We start from the raw sequence: 25,640 nt of genomic DNA, 5'->3' as shown, positions 1-25,640 counted from the left end.
AACGGGAGATACTGGTCTAACTTTCTTTTTGGGTGAGTGACCATTTGAATGGCAACCAGCACTCACACGGATGGATGCATCAGTATCCATATCTTCGAGCAATCCATATTTATTAACATTGCACTGTATCTTTTAGTGCCTTTGTTTGTCAATCTGTCAGACTGAATCTGTTTTTTCTTTGTATCCACTTTGGTAGATTTGGACGATTTGATTTGACTTGAGTCTTTCTGTGTAGAAGATGTTTCTTTTAGTTTTGGTGATGGATCTGTGACCGGTTTGGAATTGACGGTATTTTGTAATTGATCTGAAAGGGATTTGGGATGGTCGGAATGTGCCCAGGAAAGATCTGTCTGACAGGGTATAGACACCGTGACCGTTTTAGCTACTGAAGCATATGATGGACTTTCTGAAACAGGTGCAAGAAGTCGCTTGTGTTCTGGCATCAGAATAACTGAATCGTTTTTTACGTTTTAATCTCTGCACAGTGGCCTCATATATTCATAGAGGACAGTCTTCAGAAGATGCCATATGGTCACCTTTGCAATTTAAACATTTGATGGTGTTGGTACATGTTTTCCCATCATGGTCAGGTTCTCAACATCTAAAGCAAGCTAACTTATTCCTACAAAAAATTTGCCCATGGTCGAACTTCTGACAGTTAAAACAACGAGTAGGGCCTAGGATAAAGAGATCTATAATCATGGAGAAACTTCCAACCTTAATAGAAGGTGGCAGACCTGGGGTGTCAAAAGTTATGTATTGGACGGGAATACAAGGTCATCTTTACGGTGTGTGAATCTTTTTGCCTCGATGACACCTTGACTTCCGAGCTGAGAGACAATGTCTTCAACAGATATGTCAGCGAGACTGTCACGGATTAGTCCTTTGGAAAAGTTAAGTGTCTTGTGTGCTGAACATGTAATTGGAATGGCAGCTAGTGTGGTTGATGTCATGAGGTTAATGGCCTGTGACTTCCTGATACATTCAACCAGAAGGCCCCCAGACCGTAATTTGGAAACATTTTTCAACTCACCAGCTTTACCTTGTAGGCCCTTTTCTAACAGAAATGGGGAATAGGAAGCAAGGGTATCCCTTTCAGAATATAACAATTTCGCCACAACGTCATCTTCATCAGAGTCAAGCTCAGAATCAGATTTTGAAAGTTGCCGTAGTATAATGTTTCATCAAATCTGCTCCCTGCCCACCATGGAGCGCCAACAAGGGCGATGTCATACGTAATTGGAGTTCCAGCAAACTCACACCAATCGGTTACAGAAATGATATACTCCAGTTAATCCAAAGGATCAACCAGATTGACCCATGAGCCACCGCCTTCTGGGAATAAGCTCTAGGCAAGAATATAAAATAAATTCATGAACGTTCTGACTATTCAGAATGAAGGTACCGAGTCAAGATATAATAAAAGTGGTACCGCTGATGTACGTTCTTAATGTGCTAGGTGCAAGCCCTGTCTTAGACAAGTAAGCAATGAAATGAACCAGATTATCTAATGGTACTGGCCATGTTTTCTGGATCCCATATGTTGTCCAGAATGTCCGCAGTGCCTCGACTCCAGCTTGGTAAGTCGACCATGTGTTACTCGCCAGTAATACTTGCAGCAATCTGTCAGCCTCCCTTGTCAAAGGATCCAAAGGTTGTCTGGAAGTGGGGATGGTTGTGCCTCTGCTGTTGGCGCTGCTGCTCAGAATCGGTGGTACTGAAATCTCGACAAAGCACCTGCGATTACATTGTTTGCGGTACTGATGTATTTTGCCTTGAACCATATGTTATGGGACAGGCAGAGCAGGACTAGCTGTCTGACTAGAGACATGATACGGTGTACCTTACATGTTTGTTTGTTGGTGTTGGAAACCACTGCCTGATTTTCACACAAGAAGAGTACCTTCTTGTTAGCGAAACAGTTACCTCATAGCCGTACTGCTAGTACGATAGGAAAAAGCTCCAAGAGCGTCATGTCCTTCGTCAGACCAGCATCTGTTCACCCAGCGTCCCTGAAAGTATGCCCTAAAGTCTGCGGTGCAGGCTGCATCAGTAAATAGCTGCGTGCAAGTACGAACTGTCCAATCATTGACTTTCCTGAAACACAGATACGCCATTAAAGCTGTTGAGGAAAGTAAGCCATATAGATAGATCCTCCCTCAACGACTGCGTGAGGCGAATGTGATGTAACTGATCCTTACCTTCTATAAGTGTCAATGAATCTGCGACGAAACGGTCTGCCCATGGGAATGGTGCAGCACATAAAATTGAGTTTCCCACCAGTGATTGCGGAACCTTTCGAGTCGTCTTTGATTTGCCTGATGAAAGCAGAGTTGTTATCAACGCTGAGACCTTACCTGGCGGTATTCTGACTTTCATATTCGCCGTGTCAATCTCGAGATTATGGAGTATCAAACATGTTGCTGGGGCGACCGTTTTCTCGTGTGCAATTGGCACACCAAGATCAGACAAGGCCGTCAGGCATGTCCCAAGGTTCTGTTCACACTCCCCGGAACCGTGTCGCCCCACTGTGAGGAAGTCATCTAGGTAGTGCTTCAGCTGTCTGTAGGGTAACTGTCTCAGCATGTGCCACTGCAAAAAGGGACTGAATTTTTCGAACACAGAGCATGATATTGAGCAGCCAAATGGCAAACATTTATCAAAGTAATACTGACCCTGGAAGTGGATACTAAGCAATTCGAAATCTCCAGGATTGACTGGCATGATTCTAAACGGAGATTTGATGTCAAACTTGGCTAGCTGATCATTTGGGCCGAGTTGCTGAACCATGTTCACATGGCATAAGAGACCGAACAGGCCTGTTGGTCAATATGGTCGTTTATTGATTTGCCTCGGGGATAGGAGAGATGGTGGATTAATAATCGAAAATCATCAGCATTCTTACCTGTGGAGTCACTTGTACATGTTTGCTTCTTTGGTACTAAGCCGATTGGTGAAACTTGGAAGTTGGGGAACGGAGGTTGAAGAAATGGGCCAACAATCCGTCTCAGCTTTAACTCGGAGTGTAACTTTCTACAACACCCTGCCTTGTAGGATCCATGAGCGAAGGTTGCAGGACCATCTTTGTGAGCGTTGACCACTGACCTCTAAGTGAAAACCAAACTGAAAGCCTTGCAAAAGATAAACTGCACGTGATAAGTTAACAGTCATGTAGGCATGCAAGTGGGGGGAAATCTTAACGAGATCCACTAGGGTTGGTGCAAGTGCGGGTTGGGGCTGTCTGTGGTTTGGCGTTGCAATCTCAGCGGGGCGTTGCTCCCATTTTCCCTGAAAGCATGAATATGCAGGGTGGGGCTGGGAACATCTAGAGCACTTATTTTGGAACTTACATTCTGACCTGGTACAGCGTGACCTGTTGAAGTCCCAGTATGCATTGTCGCGAGTCCCTCCAATGTATGGTACTGTGGCTCGACCGCTCCTGTCTGCTGGCTGATACCGACTAGGTTGTGTAGTCATCTACCTGAGCCAAAGTTCACCGTCGATCTTTGTCCACGATCTCGATGGATCCCTTGACATGAGATGATGGAACTTGTCATCGTAGAGTGTCCAGCCATCGCCTCCAAACCTCACTGCTGCGCTTCTGATAGCTTTCACGTATCCCAAGATACCCTGAATGGTAGACTGAGAAGTGTGTTTTACCATGTACTAGTATGTACTCATGTAGATGTGGAAGGCAGATGCCCAAGTACCAATGCTCAACTGCTCATTACTTATCCTTGTTGATGGCTTCAACTTCATCTGACCTGAAGGATCTAGTTCCAATGAAAATTGCGATTCGTCATTTGAATGAACATTTGGCAAAAGTGATGATAATTCTACGAATTCACCTTTCCAAATCCTTTCCCGTGTCACCTGCTTGACGTGAGCACTGATAGTCTCCGCGTCAAAGGTAAGGGAATCCCCATCACCGTGAGTGATCGACGAGTCTATGACGTCACGGGGCAATCTCTCGCCGGTGACCTTGTCAAGAGGTCGACTAACGTCAATACATGAGAACAGGTTGGAAGTGAATTGTCCCTTACCTCGTGTATTGTCGATGCTGAATCGTCATCCAGCTGATCCCGTGAAAGTGACCTGTTGAGGAGAGCTAGTATGCTCCCCAACTGCTGGGAAATGCTGTCCATCCTACTCTCGCTCGGTTCGGCATTGCTCGCACTCGCCTGAGTTCCCGGTAGCACCGGGCGACCTGTTACCATGTCGGCATTCAAAGAACGATTCTCAATCATTGCATTAGATACAATATGCACATTTGGCGATGGGGTTTTAGACTGATCCGTCAACCAGTTCGATATAGCCCTTTTCTTGCCCGTTTTCTCATTTCCCAGCCTGGCAGCCTTCCCTGTACCTGGAACCAGGTGGTGATTTAGAACGACCTTACGCTTGGATGGCATGTCGAGTCTCGAAGGGGAAACTTGAAGGATGAAATAGCACAGGATACTTGCACAATGGACTGAACGATGAAGAGCAACAAGTGAACGTTGTAATGGCGGCGATACCCGCGTACAGCTAACGGCATATGACGTCATATGACGTTGTACGCGAAATTGATGACGTTGGGGCATTACGTAGCATGTCAGTGTACGCAGAAGAGGAACCGGGGGTCGAAAATATAATTAAGACTTCGCATCCCTGTCATAAAGGCATTTAGTTTTGAGTGCTAAATGCTATTACTGTAAGCCTTATTGTTGGAAAAAGTCATCAGTTTTCACACTTGTCCAGCTCTTGAGTACCCAGAATGTTAAGCAGCTCTGTAATCTGGGTAAATTCCTATTCAAGGATTTGTTCAAAGTTAAGTCTAAACTTAATGTAAAATGTGTTTGCATGTTCTCCTTATGCTTCCATATGTACCGAATCAACTTCCCTGTCTGTATATTTATTGCTTGTTCATCACCTGGTAACCAAACCAAATGAACTGAACTGATTCTGGCAGTGATGGGACAGTAAAAAGAGAATGATCGCGGATCGTGACGGGTGTACATGGTATTTTATCAGTCATGTGAACCAATAAAACCTCGACATTCTTACATGAGGCTGGATAGTCATTTTTGGCTCTGATTTTATATGTGTTATTGTTTATTACATGTTTCGGGGATTATTTGATGTTTTTAAAATTCACGTGCATGTACTTAACATGTTATATATATATGCCAATGTGAATCCTATCGAAAACTCCAAAGTCGCTATAAAACCTGATAGATTATTTCTTTCATCAACATTACACTTTCAACGTAACTACCCGTGAAGGTCCCGGGGTAGAATAAGCCTTTAGGAACCCATGCTTGCCTTAAAAGGCGACTATGCTTGTCGTAAGAGGTTACTAACGGGATCGGGATGTCAGGCTCGATGACTTGGTTGACACATGTCATTGGTTCCAAACTGCGCAGATCCATGCTCATATTGTTGATCACTGGATGGTCTGGTCCAGAATTGATTATTTATAGACCGCCACCATATAGCTGGAATATTGCTGAGCGTGGCGTAAAACTAAACTCACTAACTCACACATTTCAACGTAATTCAGACGTGTTGTTGTATTGATAGTGAAAGCAGTGGTGCTAATATAATTGGCCCACTGCACTCGTAGATATAACAAATGATGCAGACAAAACAGCAAAAAGGAGAATTAAGACCTTTTTAAGACAGCATCACAGTGATGGTATTGGTTAAAATCCGAAATAGTTTCTAACGCAAGGCATTGATGATGTATGGCCGAGAAGTTGCTAATAAATTAACCATCAAATCCTTCAATGACCGTCTTTATCGATACACTGAACACACAAAGACTCATGTGCCCATTAGCAGTTGGTTTAGGGCTCGTGGAGAGCACGCTGCTTTTTGAAGGTTATGGGGCGGTGGATATAGGCAAAATAAATAGCCGCTAGAGAGCGTTAGATCTGTGGAATGGTTATATTGAGCTGCTTCTGAAACGGCTCTCTCATGTTTTAAGCAACAGGAAACATCTTTAAGTCACAAGAGGCAGTGGTATCATTCAAAACGTGATGCTGTCCTCTCCTGTGACAAGCTGTCAAATAGAAGTGGGCCTCAAGAAGTCGTCGAAGACTTCGCTTGCCATTGTCCTCAACGTGTGGAGATAAAGGTAATCTTGGCAACAGTACAATCTTATCATAAGTGAATGGCCCTTGTGTTACGAGTGTGTATTTTCTGTATATTTTGTTATTTATTAAGTAATAATTATTATTGAGTCACAACGTTTAGTGTTTTTAATAATGATTATGATATATACAGGGGTACACATCATCAGTCGCTGCCAACGCTTTATCTTCATAGCCGCCGTCAGACCGTTCACGGTGTTACATTCAACACAACTGTTTCTCTCTCGCACTAACACTTTGGTGAGTTTGCCGTATATTTTGTGACCCACTGCCTTACATTTTGCCTCATTTGAATTGTATTTTAAATCGGTATTGTGAAATTGACTTGTGACTTTGTATAAGTTGCTCTCTTTGTTTAATAATACAATAATTGAATGTTCTAGACTTGCCTTTGTTCTGTTTTGCTGGTGCACAGGGATTTCCTACACCTTTTGTCACGGCAAAATTCTTAACCGTAACAGAATTGAGGGCTCGTCCGGGATCGAATTCATTTGACATTTGGGACCATTTGTGAAATTTATTTAAAATTTTTGCAGTTTTGCAACAAGTTAATAGTGGAACCAGCAAAATGCAAATTTCTTCACATCTCAAACTTGATGCCAAACCTGCAATGAGGAAATTTCAGATTTTGAAAATTGTGTTGAATCACTATTTTGACGAGGGAGTTTTTGAAGATGATGTTTTGGAAATGGTGCCAGATGAATGTTCAGACCTGTTGGAAATGCAAAAAATTAGAACTGGAAAGGTTGAAAATACAAAAAGAAAAGAAATGAAAAACAAGTTTGAGGTGGAGAAAGAAATAGCGAGGTAAAAAGAACTGGAAAAAATGGAAATTGAGAGAGAAATTAAGTTGAAAAACAGTTCTTCCTCATTTGACATTGCAAGGCATGCTAGACTTGTACCCCCTTTAATGAGAAAGAACTAGACAAATATTTTTATCCCCGCGGCATGTAATGCGGGGGGATATAGTCCATACCTCGTCCGTCCGTCCATCCGTCCGTCCGTAATCATATTGTTTCCGGAGCATAACTCAGAAACCGTTCAATATTTTTAGACCAAACTTGATAGATATAATAATGTCAACCTATAGTTGTGCCTTTTGCTATTTAAAGAGTTTTTTTATTTATTTTTTTTCCATGGAACATTTTGGTGTTAGTCTAATGGTGGGGTGGGTTTCGTGTCCGGAGCAGAACTCAAAAACCGTTCAATATTTTTCTGCAAAACTGGTGGATATATCAATCACAACCTAAAGTGGTGCCTTTCGCTATTTACAGGTTTTTGTGATGTACTATTTTCTCGGTTTTCATGGAAACGTTACGGACATAGTCTGAAAAGTGAGAGGTGTGTTTCGTTTCCGGAGCACTTCTCTAAAACTTTGTAATATCTGTCAGTAAAAGTTGTTAGATATTTGTGGCAGATCCCAAAGTGGTGCCTTTTCCTCTTTACAGGGTTTTGTGATTTTATATTTTCTCGGTTTTCATGGAAACGTTTCGGATATAGTCTGAAAAGTGAGAGGTGTGTATCATTTCCGGAGAAGAACTCAAAAACTGTTCTATATTTTTCTTCAAACGTTGGTAGATATATCAATCAGAATCTAAGGTGGTGCCTTTTGCTATTTATAGGTTTTTGTGATGTTGTATTATTTTGTCAGTTTCCATGAAAACGTTCCGGACATAGTCTCAAGAGTGAAGAGGTGTGTTTCGTTTCCGGAGCACATCTCAAACACTTTGTAATATCTGTCAGCAAAACTGCTCTTTACGGAATTTTGTGATTTATTATTTTCTCCGTTTCCATGCAAATGTTTCGCACTTAGTCTCAAAATGGGCTTTACTTCCGGAGCAGAACCCAAAAACCGTTCAATATTTTTTCTGCTAAACATGGTAGATATCTGTGTCAGACCCCAAACCTTATTTTCTCGGTTTCCATGGAATCGATTCAAACTTTGTCTCAAAAGTGAGAAATGTGTTTCGTTTCCTGAGCACATCTCAAAACGTTCCTAATATCTCTCAGCAAAACTTTGTAGATATAGGTGTCAGACCCCCAACATGGTGCCTTTTGCTATTTACAGATCTTTGTGATTTACAGTCTTCTGGGTTTCCATGGAAACGTTTCGGACTTAGTCTCAAAATGGAGGGATGGGCTTTGTTTCAGGAGCACAACTCAAAAACTTTGTAATATCTTTCTGCAAAACTTGGCAGGGGAGACCGTAAAGTGGTACCTTTTGCTGTTTACAGAGTGTTGCAATGTATCATTTTCCCAGTTTCAATGAAAACGATTCTGACTTAGTCTCAAAATGAAGGGATGGGCTTTGTTTCCGGAGCACAACTCGAAAACTATTCAATATGTTACAGCAAAACTTAGCGGATATTTGAAGCAGACCACAAAGTGGTGCCTTTTGCTATTTACAATATTTTGGCATTTTTATTTTTCCTGGTTTCCATGGAAACAATTCTGACTTAGTCTCAAAATGGACGGATAGGCTTCGTTTCCAGAGCACAACTCGAAAGCCATTTGATATCTTTCAACAGATCTTGGCAGATATATGAGACAGATCTACGAAAACATCAAGTAACTGTCAGATGTTTTTTTCCTTTCAACTTTGTGGGGGCCGGGGGGGGGGGGGGGGGGGGATATGTCATCTTCTGATGAGTCTTGTCAACATTTTGAGAAAGTTGCAGAAAATCTTAAGTGGCCTAGGGAGTCATGGGCTATGTTACTGCAAACTGTGTTGAAGGGTAAAGCTTAGTAGGCTTATTCAGCCGCGGACTAGGCGGCTGACTTTGTGTGCTGGCGATTAGGTGCCTGACTCGAATACCAGATGGGACTCAACAGAAAAAGTACTAGAATTTGTACTTTACTGAGAAAGCGAAATCCCAAATATGACGTATGTTGCATTTGACCACTTTCTAAATGCAATCGTGTAATCATAGCTTTCTGCCGTGGGAGCCGCGCCAGTTTAAACTCATCAGAGGGGTACACAAAGTACGCAGTCTAGACTATCAGTGGTCCGACTTTCATTTTTTGTGGAAGTCGCGGTGGCTGAGCGGGCTAGACGGCTGACTTTGTGTGCTGGCGATTAGGTGCCTGACTCACTTTCATCATCACACATTTTTGTCGTCCTGTGGAACTGCTAGTTAACGATCACGTATATTCTATCGGGTGCAAATGTATACAGCATTTATTGGCATCGTTATAAATCAAACCCCGCAATTAAAGCTGCTCATTTCAATTTTTAGTTGGCTTAAATCGACCTTTTTGACATCAGTGCAATATTACCTCCCGTGAACGAAATTTCAATTTCAGAGAGGCGCGTCTCCATGACGTAATGTGAGTTATTGCTACGTGGGGCCTGTCATAATCTTCTCACCTGCTTTGCATGGCTTTCGAATCGCAACTTTTCATAGATGATTCTGACAAAATCGCTTGCCCTCACGGCTACCTGTTGGCTAAGTCTGACTTGTGTTCCCCTATTTCCTCAAGGAGTAAACTACTTAGTTTTACTATATTAAACTAATTATGTCAAGCGATGTAAATATATTATCTATACGGATAATTGGTAAATGACATCGGTACTGGTATTGGTACATGTTAGTAGACATTGTGACAGTGGAATAAAGGTAAAATAGGTGGGCATTTCGGTACAAACCCTGCCTCTGTCAGGAGGTAATTCAGACGGTGACAATATTTTGCTTTTCCATCGCATGGCATTCCTCAAGCAGTGTCTGTGTCTCTGATATCAATGACGAAACAATGGCTAGTCCATTTTTTGGAGCCAGACGCTCATGATAGTGAAAAGAATAACCAGCCTCCCTCATCACTGTTACAGGAGGAAGATCGACTAGTATCTGCATACCGATGAGTGGGCGACGTCAACCACGTCATAACAGCAAAGAAAGGTATCGCGCAATGTTGTCACTTCAACCTCCAACTCACATTATCCGTGTAAGATATCTTTATGTTACAAGTTGTGACATGCAAAATTCTTCCAATAATGATTCAAATGCATATTTAACTACCAGTACAAAGTATTATTTATATGTTTTCTACCATGGTGAAAACAAACTATGATCTAACTGATCCTCGAACTAACTTTAGCCTGTGATGATTTTTAAAAAAAATATCTCAAACGTCCGGAAGTCTGAGAATAAAAGTCCATGCTGTTTAGATTTGTTTTGTAAAAAAATCAAAACTACTGGTCGTGAAATATATATTTGACAGACAGCCATTAGGAATTTGCGTGAAATAGCGTATAACATAACGATTTCTCTCGTGGAAGCGAGGTGGGTGTCAATAAAATACTTACTTACAATGTTATCGTCACTATGACCACAATCTCGCTTCATCGGAATAAATCGTTATGTTACAAGTTGTGTCATTCAAAATCCTTTTGGTCTGGTAAGTAGTTTTGATTTTATAACTCGATGAAAGCAAATTTTTAATCTAAAATAGCATTTTAGTGTGTGCATGGTGACACAATCACTCGACCCCGGAGAGCAAGGCAATGATTCCGTATGCCTTTGCTGACGTCAAGAAATCAGCAAAATGACAAGGTTGTTAAATACTTTCTATACACTAACTAAAAACCCCTCCTCTGTTTGCGTCACTTCCGGTTCGCTGCGGTTCCCTGGTGAGTGAGTGAGTTAATAGTTTACGTCACATCGGCAATATCTCAGCCATATCGTGACGAGAACAACTAATATCAAAATCAATTATATGTCTACTATAAAACCTGTCAACGAAGGACAGTAAAACAAATAGAATATCACAAATGGAATTAGAACTAGCATGTAAAGTAAAAAACAACACCACCATTTGGACAATACACTAGAAAATCAGGCGCGGTTCCCTGGCAGTTGTGTAACCTGTCTATGGTTTCGTTGGCGGACGAGAGTAGAGCAGACGGCTTTTAAGCAACCTTTAATCGCTCGGTATTAGTTAATAACAAGTTGGGATTTTTTATACAAAAAAATTAATTTGGTGTTCCGCTTACGACTAACCAAAGGTCTTTCTTTCATACATAATGGTTAAAAGTGTACAAGATACAGGGTTTGTTTTCGTTATTTAAGAATTCCAAAGTCGTATCAAAGCTGCTTCATTAGAAAGAAGACTTAACGTGTCTGACGTAAACAACAACAATTAACAACAGTGTAATGGCGACCTTTCACTGAAGTACAAAAATAAGAGCGATTCCTACTCGCTGAAGGGATGAATTGTCTATGGTTACTTTTTGTGCGGTGTTGGAGCGTTCTGTTAGGTTGCCAGTCATCTTTCTTTCTTTCGACCAATGATAAAACGTCCACACCCACACAGTACTTGTACCTTTCATCCCAGAACCCACATCCAGACACTCCCTATCGATCTTGTAGCTACATAACACCTGTCCAAACCTGACACATCACCAGACATTCTAACCAACCCCACTGTACACATATTCCAACACCTTCACTAACCTCAGTTAATTCTGGCTCAGGTCGCACGACACACCACGACCTTGTGGTTTAATTTGTAAAGATATTTACAGACTAGCTTTTTACTGAAATTGATGTTAAGTTACAATTATCGCCACACTTGCGCCGTGAAACTTAACTCACTCACTATAAAACTGTCAATCATTACATGCGTTAGTTCAGGATATTCACATCCCATTATCAGAAAAATGTGTCTTCTGAGGAATTAAATCAAATGTGACACGTTGAATGTCATGCTGGGGACGGCAGGCGCGAAATAGACAGGCGCGATGTCATTTGCATGAGCTCTCCAGAGAAATATCCCATTATGTGTTCAGCGGAAATCACAAGCATTTCCATAGGGCTCCGTCTAGCTTACTGTTTCTTTGTGATAGTGTTCGCGAGATTGCTAAATGGGCTGCTAGATGTTAATACTAATCACCCCCCCCCCCCTCTCTCTCTCTCTCTCTCTCACACACACACACACACACACACACACACATATATACACCAACACATCTCAGAGCGTGTGGTAACATGTCTCGTTTACATCAACTCCTGAGCATCGGATACATAGAGAAGTGACAGCTGCAGCAGATGCTATGACATTAGTCACACAAGACGCAACAGCAAAGAATCGTTTTTGCGATAATGTTTTCTGAAACATTGTCCTTCAAAGGCTGTATTTTAACTGGCCTCTTTTTTCAGTGTACATGTACGCTAATAGTCGATTTAACCTTCACTTGGTTCAGAACTGGAGCGGTTAGTGGTGTAGGCGGGTGAGAGGATATTTCTCAGTTTCAAACAAAGGTCAATGATGAAAAGAACGTCCGAAAAACATCGTTGGCCCAAGAGAATAAGAACGCTGTTGTCCGGAATCCAACCACATCTGCAGTCACAATCTTGCTGCTTAACTCAACATTTTGTGAGTTGTAGTCGTTGCTTGAATGTTAATCCGATATTTCATGAACTGAAATTATGTATTCCCAATGGCCTGATTTGGCCACATAGTTAATTACTTCTGTTATGACTAGTTGAATAGTTCTTTAAACAAAATGGTTTTTAAATGCCGGTATAAAATATAGAAATAAGGCAAAGGGATCCAATTGATTCGCATGTCTATCAGTGAGTCCTCAATGCTCTGACATTATACATATTCTTATTCAGACTAAAGTGAATAAATGCAACAAAGGATATATGATCCTTGTAGAAGGTAGTTAGACTTATCGTCTTCTCAAGGCCTATGATCCTTTTGCGCACATCACAGACAGTGAAAGACACTTATATTAAAAAGTTGTGACCAAGTACGTGCAGTCCACACAAAAACACAGGGACCTGCATTTCCAGTCCCGGTCTCTTTGTGGAGAATCGGTCCAACGATTAGCAGATCCTAACAGGCACGGGACAAGATTTGCGTCAGCGTAGGAACGGCGATAAATCGAGAAATACACCGCGAAAGGTTAGAGCGAACAGCAGCGACAGTATATTATTTGATCAGCTGATTTTAAGTGAGAACCCGGATGGCATAACAGAGTTACGTAATCCCAGCCTGGACATAAAAATGATTGGGGGAGATGAGATGACACGTGTTTTCCATCTGTGAGCTCAGAAACAAAGCAATGTGGGAAAACTTATCTTTCCAAGAGATATACATTCACTGAGACAGAAAATATGAATGACAACTCAACCGCCCGCTTAATTTAATAGTCTTGACGTAGCTCTTTGTATTAGGAAACATTCACTGGACATTACCTAGTAAGACAGGCATACATATTTTACAGACTGAATAGACTATTGTAGGTGAGACATTCTCTCAAAGCTCAAAGAATTGTGCCGGTAGCTGCCACCCTTCAGCGGGGCTTGGTATGTCAAAGCTTGACAAATGCAATTAAACCAACCACCGATGTTAACATGGCCGGATATACGGTTATTGCCTTAAAGCGATAATGTCAAGGAACAATTTGAGTGTCTCAGTTAGAGCCAAATAAGGAGCATTTGAGATGATACAGAGTACCAAATGATGATGATAAATGATTTAAGAAAATAGGCTTGGCTTAGGATGACAGATCCGGAAGTGATCTTTACTGCAACTGCTCCTAACTCTTGTTGAACGTTTATAATCAAAAGCATGATCTTCTCCCGATGGGATATTGGCGGACATTGCTGCATCGTTTTATCATGTTGCCAGTGGAACACATGACATATGTTCTGTGATGAGTAAACGTTTTCCACAAACTACATTTCACCAGGAGTACACAGGACAGCCAGTAACCTATATGCATGTTAGAAATATTACACTGACAACAGGTGTATGAAATCCCCTGTGAACCAGCAAAACAGATCAAAGACAAATCTAAAACATTCAAATATTATTATTAGCTAAGAGAGGAAGTTATACAAAGTCACAATTCATTTTTCACAATACTGATTTTAAATACAATACAGATCAGACAAAATCTAAGGCAATGGGTCTAACCAAAGTCTTAGTGACAGAGGGAAACAGTTATGCAAAATGTAACACAGCGAGCGGTCTGACGACGTTGACGGATTTGTCTAAACCCATCAAAATATGTGACCTCCTTAGACCCACACCACCTATCAAACAATGTTTCCTTTTCTCTAGCAGATTCTACAAAAGTCTCATTGTCCCTTTTGTGAGCATTTCTGAATTTCTGACGATAAGCCTCGGGCACTAACTCATAAGCTTTCAAAAGTGTAGTCTTGACAAGATCATACTCTGAGCGTTGTTGTGCCGACAAGGCTGAATAAGCATCCTGAGCTTTACCCTTCAAAACAGTTTGTAATAGCATAGTCCATGACTCCCTAGGCCACTTGAGATTTTCAGCAACTTTCTCAAAATGTAGAAAGGGGTTACAAGCCTAGCATGCTTTGCAATGTCAAATGAAGAAGAATCTGAAGACTGAAAAGGGTTTTCAAGTTTTTTCAACGTAATTTCTCTGTCAGTTGCCATTTTTGTAGTTCTGTGTCTCTCGCTGTTTCTGTCTGCATCTTTTTCATTTCCTTTACTTCTTTTTCTCTTTCCTTCTCCATCTCAAACTTGTTCGTTTCTTTTTCTATTCTGTCCATTTTCTGGCACCATTTACGAAACATCATCGTCAAAAACTCCCTCATCAATATCGCGATTTAAACAATTTTCAAAATCTGAAATTTCGTCATTGTAGTTTTGGCATCAAGTTTGATATGTGAAGAAATTTGCAATATCCATTTTGCTGGTTCCTCAATTAACTTGATGCAAACCTGCAAAAATCTGAAATAAATTTCACTAATGGTCTCAAATGTCAAATGAATTCTCTCCCGGGCGAGTCCCCATCTTCTTCTGTACTAACTGAACTCTCCGGCAAAACAGTGACAACTGGATCAGCGCCAACTTTGGCCCCCATAAGATCACGACCGATCAACAAATCGACACCTGGAACAGGGAGAGAGTTAAGAACGCCAACTTTCACCTCATCTGAAATCAAATCTGAAGTCGAATTCACAAAATGGAGAGGAGCAGAAGAATTGTCACCTATACCCTGAAGCAAAACGTCTGAATTAGCTGAAGGTTCATCAGAAAAAGGCAAAATATCCATCAAAATCAGAGGTTGAAGAGCTCCAGAATCTCTCAAGATAATAACGGATTACCTGGAGACCTAAAAGAAGTCTTGTGAGTCAAACAATAATCATCTGCCAACACTGCTGCCTTAAATAATTCTCTGTAGGAAATATGACCCATACAACCTTTAATATTGTGACCCAATTATATATTGACCCAAAATATACAGAAAATACACGCTCGTAACACATGACATCGACTTAATTACAATTAAAGATGCATCTGTGGCGGTGTTTTGCTTTCAGTATTTCATGTTTTGTGCATGCACACAGCTGGCATTAAACTGAACTGTACTGATCGACTTTTACATGGTACTTCTTTGCTGTTTACCATACAAAGAACCATATAATAGTGTTAGCTTGTTAACACATATTTGTTCCCAATGTGCGTATTAATTTTTAACCAAGGTTAACACATACACGTGTATATGAAACCTCTTCAGGTGAAGTATAATACACACTTGTGTATGTTACTCTAAATGTACAGTTCAATACTGCGAGATGAAAGTACTTTGATTTCATCTGTTCACAGATTATCGCATGGTGCTGACATTGTCACAGTATAATCTTTTGAAGACGGTTGTGTTTCTGTACCTGGGGTAAAATAGCATGAATGTGTCAGACAGCTTGACCTCAAATATCCAGACAAATTATAACGTGTCTGGAGGGCGGAATTGTTAAAACTTACTGTGGCCAAATGTTGCCACATGACAAGTGTTCAACACAATTGTATCTGCTTGCTTGCAAAATACCTCATTATCATCTTCAGGTAAATGAACCCTGATCTTCTCACAAGGAATCTTTAAACATATGGATCTTATCAGCATAAAACGGTAACACCAACATGCAACATGCAGGCTTTAAGGTATGTACCGGAAGTGTCGAATGCGATATGTTATTAAACTGCATCAGCTGCTAGCTGGCCATTACAAGAAGTACTTATGATGAGCTCAGTCATTCCTACACTAGACTTGGATTTATTGCAGTACATGAGTATACCACAGCCATGGTCTGCGAGCTACTATAGCTTGTTTATGATTACACTGAGTCACTGACACGTGTATGAATCCCGACACGCCCTGTCGTGATTGCCAAATTGACCAAAACACCGGATGGTTAAAATGTTCTTCTTGTATGAAAGCACCTATAATTCTTTCAAACATATGAAACTCAAATCATGGAAGAGGTTTTAGAAACAATCGATCAATGTTCAAAATGAATTCGAGCTGAACAGTATCAGTTCTTGGTTGTTCTTTCATCAGTTTGCCATGTAATGGATAACGGTCTTAACAGGACTTTTGTCTGTTAGGGACATATACAGTTTGTTTAATGGTGTTTTGTTTTTCTTAAGTGTGGTGTATTCTCGCCGGCGCCAAACGTATGCTTTCAAAGGTTTCATAGTTATTTAATTACATGAGTCAAATTAGATCCCCCCAACATTCAATCACTTGTGGTTATTCTCTGCTAAAGGAATGTGGTTATTCTCTGCTAAAGGTGGCCGATTTGACAAGACCTTTCGTTTGAAACTCTCTTTCGTTTCAGCGAGACGCCAATGCTCCTTTTCTCCCTACTACTTTCAATCGCACAGTGATACACCTGACACAGCAATCCCTTCACATGTCACACTTGACAATTCTTCTAAAGTTCCCGACATTTATCCTCCCGCTGGGTGCTAGCGTTTAGACCGGATGAACTCCCCAGCTCCCTCTGTATTGAGACATTTTGAGTGAAGGTGCTTACCATTGCCTCTTTGGGCTGTGGTTTTCTTCTTTTGTTTTGGAGATACAAATACAAATCCCCGTATGGCAACTGAGGGTTGAAATCCCCATGTCAGACTCAGCCATTTTAAACATTGTGGATACTGAAACATTTCTGTGCCACACCACCAAACCACCACATATTGCACTGTATCTTACCTTTACTACTTCTAATATCCATTTAATATCAGTGTTCCTAGGTTTTAACTAGCCATTATAAGTTTCAGCCCCAATACCAAGATCTGGGTTGTGATTCAGTGTTATTCAACAATGCTTGTTACAAGAGGCGACTAACAGGATAGGTGACCTGGGTGACATATGTCATTGTATCCCAACTGCGCAGACCGATGCTCATGCAATGATCACTGGATCGTCATGTCCAGGCTCATTCACAGAATGCCGTCATCTAGCTGGGATATTGCTGAGGGCACCGTAAAACTACACTCACTCATTCATTCACTCAATTAGTATCGTCATTTTTAAAGCGACTCTACACATCTTGTCAGGAAAACAGCGTGAGTTGGTGCAGATCCATGTCAGTTGCTAGTCATCTTGCAAGTAGAGACGATACCACGATTCGTCATTGTCAGCAACTGCACTTAACCCCGAGTGATTTATGCAACTCCTCTTGCATGGAGTCTCCGCACTTTGTGGCAAAATTGCGTTTTGATGCGTCTTCTCATAAAATAAATCTAACATAAGGAACTGGACCCCATTATAATCAATCATCATTTACCCTTTGCCGGATTAAATGTGCCTTGACCTTACAGATTGAACAGTACATGCAGTAACAATACATGTTCAGATGTAGAACGGCACTTTGAACAGTTTTATGGATGTCGTAAGGCTCATGTTTGTATTGTTCAAGAACAGGAGTCACGCATAACACGTGTTAAGAAGAGGTTAAGAAACAGTAACTTGTTCCTCTGATATAACAGATCATGATGATAATAATATGCATCTTTAATATTCGTCTCAGAGAGCCATTCTATGATTCATAGCACTTCGTACTCAACACTATATCAAAGCAGCGTTCACGATAGAGACTGAATTTTCCACACTCACCGTTGACGTGTTTCTCAGCTTGAAATATGCCACGCTGTCACACCATGCTCTTCTTGGAGTACGATACAATAGCGCAAATTGTGCTGTACAGATTAAGCGTTAACTGTCATCTTCCAAATGAAATGACTTCCAAAGCTTCGATGCATAACAATCCAAAGGGCTTACGGGTATTTTTATAAAATGAATACGGTACCGCATGTTTCGTTTATATTTACTACATTTGTGTTGTAAATGTCCACACCTCACACGAACATACAGGAAGTCATTCTTAAAGAACATCCAATTAACGTGACTGAAAATACAATGTATTATAATGAAATGTGAAATGTTGGAATGGTAATTTCCTTGATAAAAACCTAAACAGGATGGTTGTGTAGAAGAATTTAGGATCTACTTTACTCTTTACTTTAGTCAATAACTGTCGGGTGATCAGGTATGATGACTTTCTTTGTATCTCAGTTTGGGAGACTAAAGCATGGGTTGTAAACTACTGGTCTATCACAATTAATGTAGACAACCATTAAGGTGGTCACGCAAGACCATTAGCATAAAAATATTCTCCAAAGCACGTATGACATGAACCTATTTCTGTTACATACGCAATCCCACGTTTTCACACGCACTTCTTTTGAACAGTTTCTGTAGGTAGCCAAACACCATCGTATTGATTTCCTCTGGGTTGACGTCAGAGGAAAATTCTCAAACTTTAGAAACCAGAACAACAGCAGTGACTCGGTTGTGATTGAACACATTCATGTTTCGAGTTTGCATGCTATAGCTGATGACCTGCAGGATTGTCTGGAAAGACGTTACTCCATTTACACAGGGAAGTGCTAGTTCATTAGTGATTTGTGAGGTTCTGTGACGTTTCCAACTAGATGACCAATGCACCCTTGAAACATCTAATCTCTTAAGTAATCCCACTTCGGTCAGTTTGATCCTGTTTCTAAGATATATCCCTGAATTTTTTATCAAACACTTTGATTTTAAAATAGGGAGCATATTTGATAACGTTCTGCATTGAATTTGTTTGCACTGATCCTGGGCAATTCGTCGTTTTATAAACGCTAAAGGTAACCAAGTTAACACTTCAGGTTTTTATGTGTTTTATAACCCTGCTTTGAAGTCACTCCAGATAGGGGTCACCTGAAAGGTACAGTCCGGGCATGGCTTTAATTGTTCAATTGTGCCTTTAAGAGAGGACTTTAGTCAAATTGGCAAACATTCACCCAATGAAGATCCGTTGCTGACGTTCCCATTAGGCATAATGTTTGAACTTCATCAAGGTTGTTCAAAGCCGACTTGAAACTCCCATCTAGGTAAGGCTTCTGTTGGATACCGAGGGTTATCCCAAGATGCCCTGATAGCTCGAAACGATTTAGCACTTAGCGTGTGTAGTGATTCGTGTAGCATAGTCCATTCTCCAGTATGTTCTTTGAGCACGTGAGCCCTCCCCCTTGAGTGTGTGCACTAGACAGTGCATATATGCCTTTCAGAGTAACCTTTCAGTGTGGTTTCTCTCATTTCCATAAATGGACATGCATTAGTTAAATATACAAAGCAACAAGTTTCCCCCAGTCATCTACTGATTTAATGACTACAGAAGGAGATATTAGGTCTTTATAAAAGATGTAATGTAAGCTCTACGTAGACGGCATTAACTGGAAGATGATGATTACAGGAGAAGCTGCCATGGCACCTGCTAACTCGTGTTTTGTGGTAACATACTGACATGCGTAGACATAGTTTCTTATAGGAAGGTCTTGTAAGCTTCTGCTCACATCATAAGTTCTATAGGTTAAATATATTATTCGCTGTGACTGTCGGCCAACGTTTGTATCAGTAATTCACTTCTTATCCGAAGTAAAAAAGGTCAAGTCAAAAGATTTATTGCATAAACGGCCTCAGGCCCATATACAAGAGAGTATAATATACATTTCATACTGTTACACACAGGAAGTAACACGTTCTTTAAACATTTCATTTCTTTTAACTAGTGCATACTTAATATATAGCTAAAGGATTAATGCATGGGATTGGTCCTTTGTCGTTAAAATATATACGAAAGCTTGAAATGGCGGCATCCTTTTCAAATGATTTTTAATATGTTTCTTTCGTAGGTCACTATAAAATGGAGAGAAGAACTCAAAGTGAATTGCTGACAAATTCATTTCGATTTTGCAGTAGACAGTTTTCTTCCCCCATTTTCAACAAGGTCTAACAAGGTTTAATAAAATGGTTCCTTAAAGTTTCCGCCGTGAGTATTGGCAAATACATTTCTGGTTGAAATAAAGTCTTGAAAATGTTGTGATAAGCATAATGTTAACTATATTTTAAAGTTGATTGCCATTCCTGTTAAAATATATTTGGAGACCGAGTTCTAAATTCTTTAAGAAACAGAGCTTAAAGAACATTGTAGGTGGCATGGTTCTAACTTAATGAACAGCTGCCATTACACTCATTAGGGCTTTCTTTGCACGCAATGATGAGTCTTTGGTACATTTTTAAAAGTAAATTATGTGTGAAAACCAGATTCCTAAACAGGAATAATGATCCACTACATTGACTAACTTGCCATCAAATACACATCTTTCTTTCAGCGGTATTGGAACACCTTTCCTAAAGATCACAATTTTAGTTTTATCTAGATTCACTAATAATTTCCATTCAGTTTTGAATGCATTTAGAATATTTAGTTGCCTTTGGAGACCAATCACGGTATCTGGCACTAAACTGACATCGTCTGCAAAAAGTAACATCAAAAGTCCTATTAGGTGTGGAAACATTTGGATGCAATGTTTACCATTTGAAGCTATTTCAACATAAAGTAGTAGTCGTAGTAGTAGTAGTAGTAGTAGTAGTAGTAGTAGTAGTAGTAGTAGTAGTAGTAGTAGTAGTAGTAGTAGTAGTAGTAGTAGTAGTTGATATTTATTCGTGAATTAGGCCATCCAGATCACATAATAGTGATACCCTATGTTATAAGGTAACGTTTATACATTTTGCCGATACAAGCAGTAAATCATTGATAGAAGAATATAGTAAAACTACACACCGATAATTCGTGCAATAGATCAGATGCATTTTGTGATGATAATTATTTATTATTTTGATCTAACCATTGTTTTTAAGTACGGAACTGAAATATACATATGCACCCGGGTTGCAAGCATCTTCTAATATGTTGATGATTATTGATGTATTGAGAAACTAATATTCTTTGAAGTATCTTCTTCTGTAGTTGTCAAACTGTGTACAGCTTAATATGAAATACTTTTCATCCTCAATGACAAAATTATTATTTGTTCTGCAGTATTTCGGTGTGCTGTCCCATCTTCCTGTTTAAATCCTAAAAATATGGCTTTTGCATCCCATTTTACAGATGTATTTCTTCAAATGATGATTCTTACTATTTAACAAAATATATAATTTATTAATGACGAGTGAAAATAAGGGACTTAGAAAATTGCCTTGTCTTAAACCCAAGGGGCAATCAATGGAATCTGCCACACCTTTCCTGCTACGAACACGTGAGCTCACATTACAGTACAGTGGAAGCTGTCTAAACCAGCACTCATCGGGACTGAAGAAAACAATCCACTTTAGACAACGTGTCGGATTGGAGAGCTGATGGTAAATGTAAATGCCACAATTGAGACTGGGATTTCATCTCAGATTACCGGAATGAACAGATGCCTGTTTGGACAGCTTCCACTGTATATTGCTTCTATAATAGCAAACATTTTCCCCGTAGTCCAGCATTGCCATAGCTTAACTAGGCATTTCCAAAGCTTAGGGTGACCCACTGAATTAAAAGCATCTTTATTAAATCTACAAATGCTACAAACAATTTATGCTTTCGACGTCTTTTGGATAAGTGCCTAAAGAGTAAATGTATAATCTGATGTAGAATATTTCTTTCTAACGCCAGCTTGAAATTCTGGCACACGTAACTGTAGCTGACACTTGTCTCGCTGTCTTTAAATAGACCTTGTGTTTTTAGGAACAAAATATTTTGAACTATTTAAGCACTCAGTGTGGGTAAAATATATTTGAACCGATTGTAACATAGGACGGAATGTTGGAAGAAATGTTGGTGATAGTTATTCATAATATTTAAATATTTATTTTGCTTCTTGTGGTTTGGCACAAATAGTACCCTGCCCATAACTGTCCGAACACTGAACACTGACGAGGGGACGAGGCTGCATGTATTGTGACGCTGTCGTTAATGTGTGATTTACTATACTGGAGAGACTCTGGAATAGGCTTCATACGGTGTTTTGTCCCTGGGCGTACGTGTTGTTTTGAAGTGAGTGACCAGTGTTTATTTATCAGTGTTTCCATACGCGCGTGTGAAAAGTCAAGCTAATTTTGAGTATCGGAAAGATATATACATCGATCATTTTACCAACAGGAACCAAACATTCTGCAGTGTCATGAATTACTTATTCTGTCTAAGGAGTTGCGAAATAAAATGATGATTCAATGATACATGCATGTTTGTTTCGCAGTGTTTCATCAACACGTCGTGGTTCTCATTCTTTGGTATATAGGGGCGACTAAAACATTGGGCGGTAAGGCTCGTATTTCATTTACGAACATCGATGCTTATGGAAGCTGTGACTGGACTGTCTGGTCCAGACACGATATATTAACACAAATCTCTAATATTGCTGAATGCAGTCTTAGTCAACAAGTAAACAGACAAATTTATTGGCCTAAGACCATACATTAAGAACACTCTGTCTGAAGAGTCAACCATCATAAAGCCTTAATACTTGAAGTAACTAGCTCCTCAAAATATGGTGGCATTGCAATACACGGAAACATCTATTGAACAGTGACTCATTACAACGGGTTATACTTTACCCCTGCGAGTTCTGCAATCACACACACCATTAGACAAAATATGTATGGCTGTCATTTTTGTGTGTGAAGCTGACAGCACATGTATAATAAAGAAGGAGCGAAATAGACAGTTTGTGTCTGTGAGGAGGTGCGCATGTTCAATATGTGGCAAGTTATAATAGCAAATTCAGATGAAGCATCGTTGTGAAAGGTGTGAGCAATAGGTTACACAGATGAAGCATCGTTGTGAAAGGTGTGAGCAATAGGTTACACAGATGAAGCATCGTTGTGAAAGGTGTGAGCAATAGGTTACACAGATGAAGCATTTCGTTGTGAAAGGTGTGAGCAATAGGTTACACAGATGAAGCATTTCGTTGTGAAAGGTGTGAGCAATAGGTTACACAGATGAAGCATCGTTGTGAAAGGTGTGAGCAATAGGTTACACAGATGAAGCATTTCGTTGTGAAAGGTGTGAGCAATAGGTTACACAGATGAAGCATTTCGTTGTGAAAGGTGTGAGCAATAGGTTACACAGATGAAGCATCGTTGTGAAAGGTGTGAGCAATAGGTTACACAGATGAAGCATCGTTGTGAAAGGTGTGAGCAATAGGTTACACAGATGAAGCATTTCGTTGTGAAAGGTGTGAGCAATAGGTTACACAGATGAAGCATTTCGTTGTGAAAGGTGTGAGCAATAGGTTACACAGATGAAGCATTTCGTTGTGAAAGGTGTGAGCAATAGGTTACACAGATGAAGCATTTCGTTGTGAAAGGTGTGAGCAATAGGTTACACAGATGAAGCATTTCGTTGTGAAAGGTGTGAGCAATAGGTTACACAGATGAAGCATTTCGTTGTGAAAGGTGTGAGCAATAGGTTACACAGATGAAGCATCGTTGTGAAAGGTGTGAGCAATAGGTTACACAGATGAAGCATCGTTGTGAAAGGTGTGAGCAATAGGTTACACAGATGAAGCTCATAGACACCAAAACTGCAGCAGACGTGTAGATTTATAGACAACCTCTTAGTACTAGTACAGTTTACTGTAAAAGATATTGCAGTTTCCACATGGTTATTATGACTAACATTTCTGATGCCATTGCTGATTTAAAGCTATGGGAATAAGGTGGCCTGAAAAAATTAAACAATATTTTTAAGCCGTGCGCTTATGCTGTGATCATGTCTAATACCTTTCGTCTAATGTTCACCGTCATGTCGACGCTCCACACTTCTTCTGTCAGGCGGTGATGTGAATTATACACAAACATTGTGCCGTAAGAGGCGACTAAAAGGATCGGTGGTAAGGTATTAAGACTTCACTGACATGTCATGTATTCCAACAGCGTAGGTTGTTCATCATCATGTTAATCATCCGAGTGTCTGGTCCAGACACAGGTTCAGACATGATGTGCCTGGAATTCTGCTGACTGAGGCTTCAAACAAACAGACAAAGCGTTGTAAACGTATAAACATCTCACTCGTCGACTAAAAAATCCACGGTAACGATGCGTTTGTAAAGGATTGGAGACAAAATGGCACTGGGCAGCCAGCAGCACTAAGGAACATGATGCTGTATTGTATGGAATACTTCTCCAAGTTTATATTTTGATTTAACGTTATTATCTTTTTCATTTAAATTTTTCATTTAAACAAAATCACGGATACACCTATATGCCACGCTGTCAATAATTACAGTAATTACAATCCTTTCTTCATTCCTAACAACAAGCGATTGAAACCTCTAAATTCCTGATGGAATTGACAAACTGCTTTCATCGAGGCGAAGGAATGAAAACTGTCGGTGTTACCGTACCTCATCATAGTCACGGCCATTTTCCCTTAGGTATTCCTGAAAAATATTCATGAAGGTTTATATAATTACCAAGGCCCCGTTGTGATGTCAAATGATAGATTATTTATCTTTTTCACGTGAACTTTTAACAGCAGCAAAATGACGAATGCATGCCATGACCCCATTTGCCACTCAGTTTCGTCATACTGTCTGTCACTTGGTTTAAACGGTTGCTCATCCCGCCGTTATTGTGTTTCTGTTCTCTATTCTCACCATATGTGAAATCTCTCTGCGGATCATTAACTTCTTCAACCATTGAAACACACATTGTGTAACCTTTGCTTTGTGTCAATTTCATGAGACAGCAGCATGTAAATTGCCCCAGCGAAGTGAACGTTACGATTTCTTGTGAATTGGTGTGTACATGTATGCTGTAGAACTGGTGGCTGTTCCGTGAAATATTAAAAAATGTTGTCGTTCTTATCACACTGCCTTTTCCCAGGAAGTATTGCTGTACCTGAGACCACGCATTCAAAGTCAGTCCAATCAGTAAATGGATAGATTTTCACATTTATTGAAGTATGATGTACAATGTCATACATATGTGTTAATGTGAATCCTGTCAGAAACACCAACGTGGGTCTTTACATCATTTACAATGACACTTGTCGCATTATGTGATGCAATATTTTTTATTAACATTCCACTTTCCATGTAACTCAGATATGTTGTTATATTTATAGTGAAAGCAGTTGAGCCCACTCCCTCATGTCTCTTGGCAGTGGTATCAGTCTTCAAACACGTTGCCGTCCTCTCCTGTGACAAGTTGCCAAATAGTGCTCCTCAGCCGAAGTTGCCCTCAAGAAGTCCTCCGCGTGTGGAGATAAAGCTAATATTGGAAACGGTACAATCTGGTTATAATTCGAGTCCATGGAAACCTATTGCACATATTAATACACAGTCTGTTCTCGGGGGCGATGGCAA

The 25,640-nt window shown here is 40.1% G+C and overlaps 1 protein-coding gene across 1 annotated transcript; it reads right to left on the bottom strand.

Moving 5' to 3' along the window:
* Nucleotides 1-1,409: 1,409 nt before the first annotated feature.
* Nucleotides 1,410-2,790, bottom strand: LOC137287759 (uncharacterized). The gene is made up of 2 exons (XM_067820149.1): nucleotides 2,319-2,790; nucleotides 1,410-1,717 (listed from the first exon to the last, which is right to left on the bottom strand). The coding sequence occupies exons 1-2, from the start codon at nucleotides 2,788-2,790 to the stop codon at nucleotides 1,410-1,412; spliced, it is 780 nt and encodes a 259-aa protein (XP_067676250.1).
* Between the last annotated feature and the right edge of the window lie 22,850 nt (nucleotides 2,791-25,640).

The sequence above is a fragment of the Haliotis asinina genome, chromosome 6, assembly GCF_037392515.1.
Source record: "Haliotis asinina isolate JCU_RB_2024 chromosome 6, JCU_Hal_asi_v2, whole genome shotgun sequence".
NCBI classification, from domain to species: Eukaryota; Metazoa; Mollusca; class Gastropoda; order Lepetellida; family Haliotidae; genus Haliotis; species Haliotis asinina.
The sequence above is the reverse complement of the archived record's forward strand: the minus strand, read 5'-3'. Positions and strand labels throughout refer to the sequence as shown.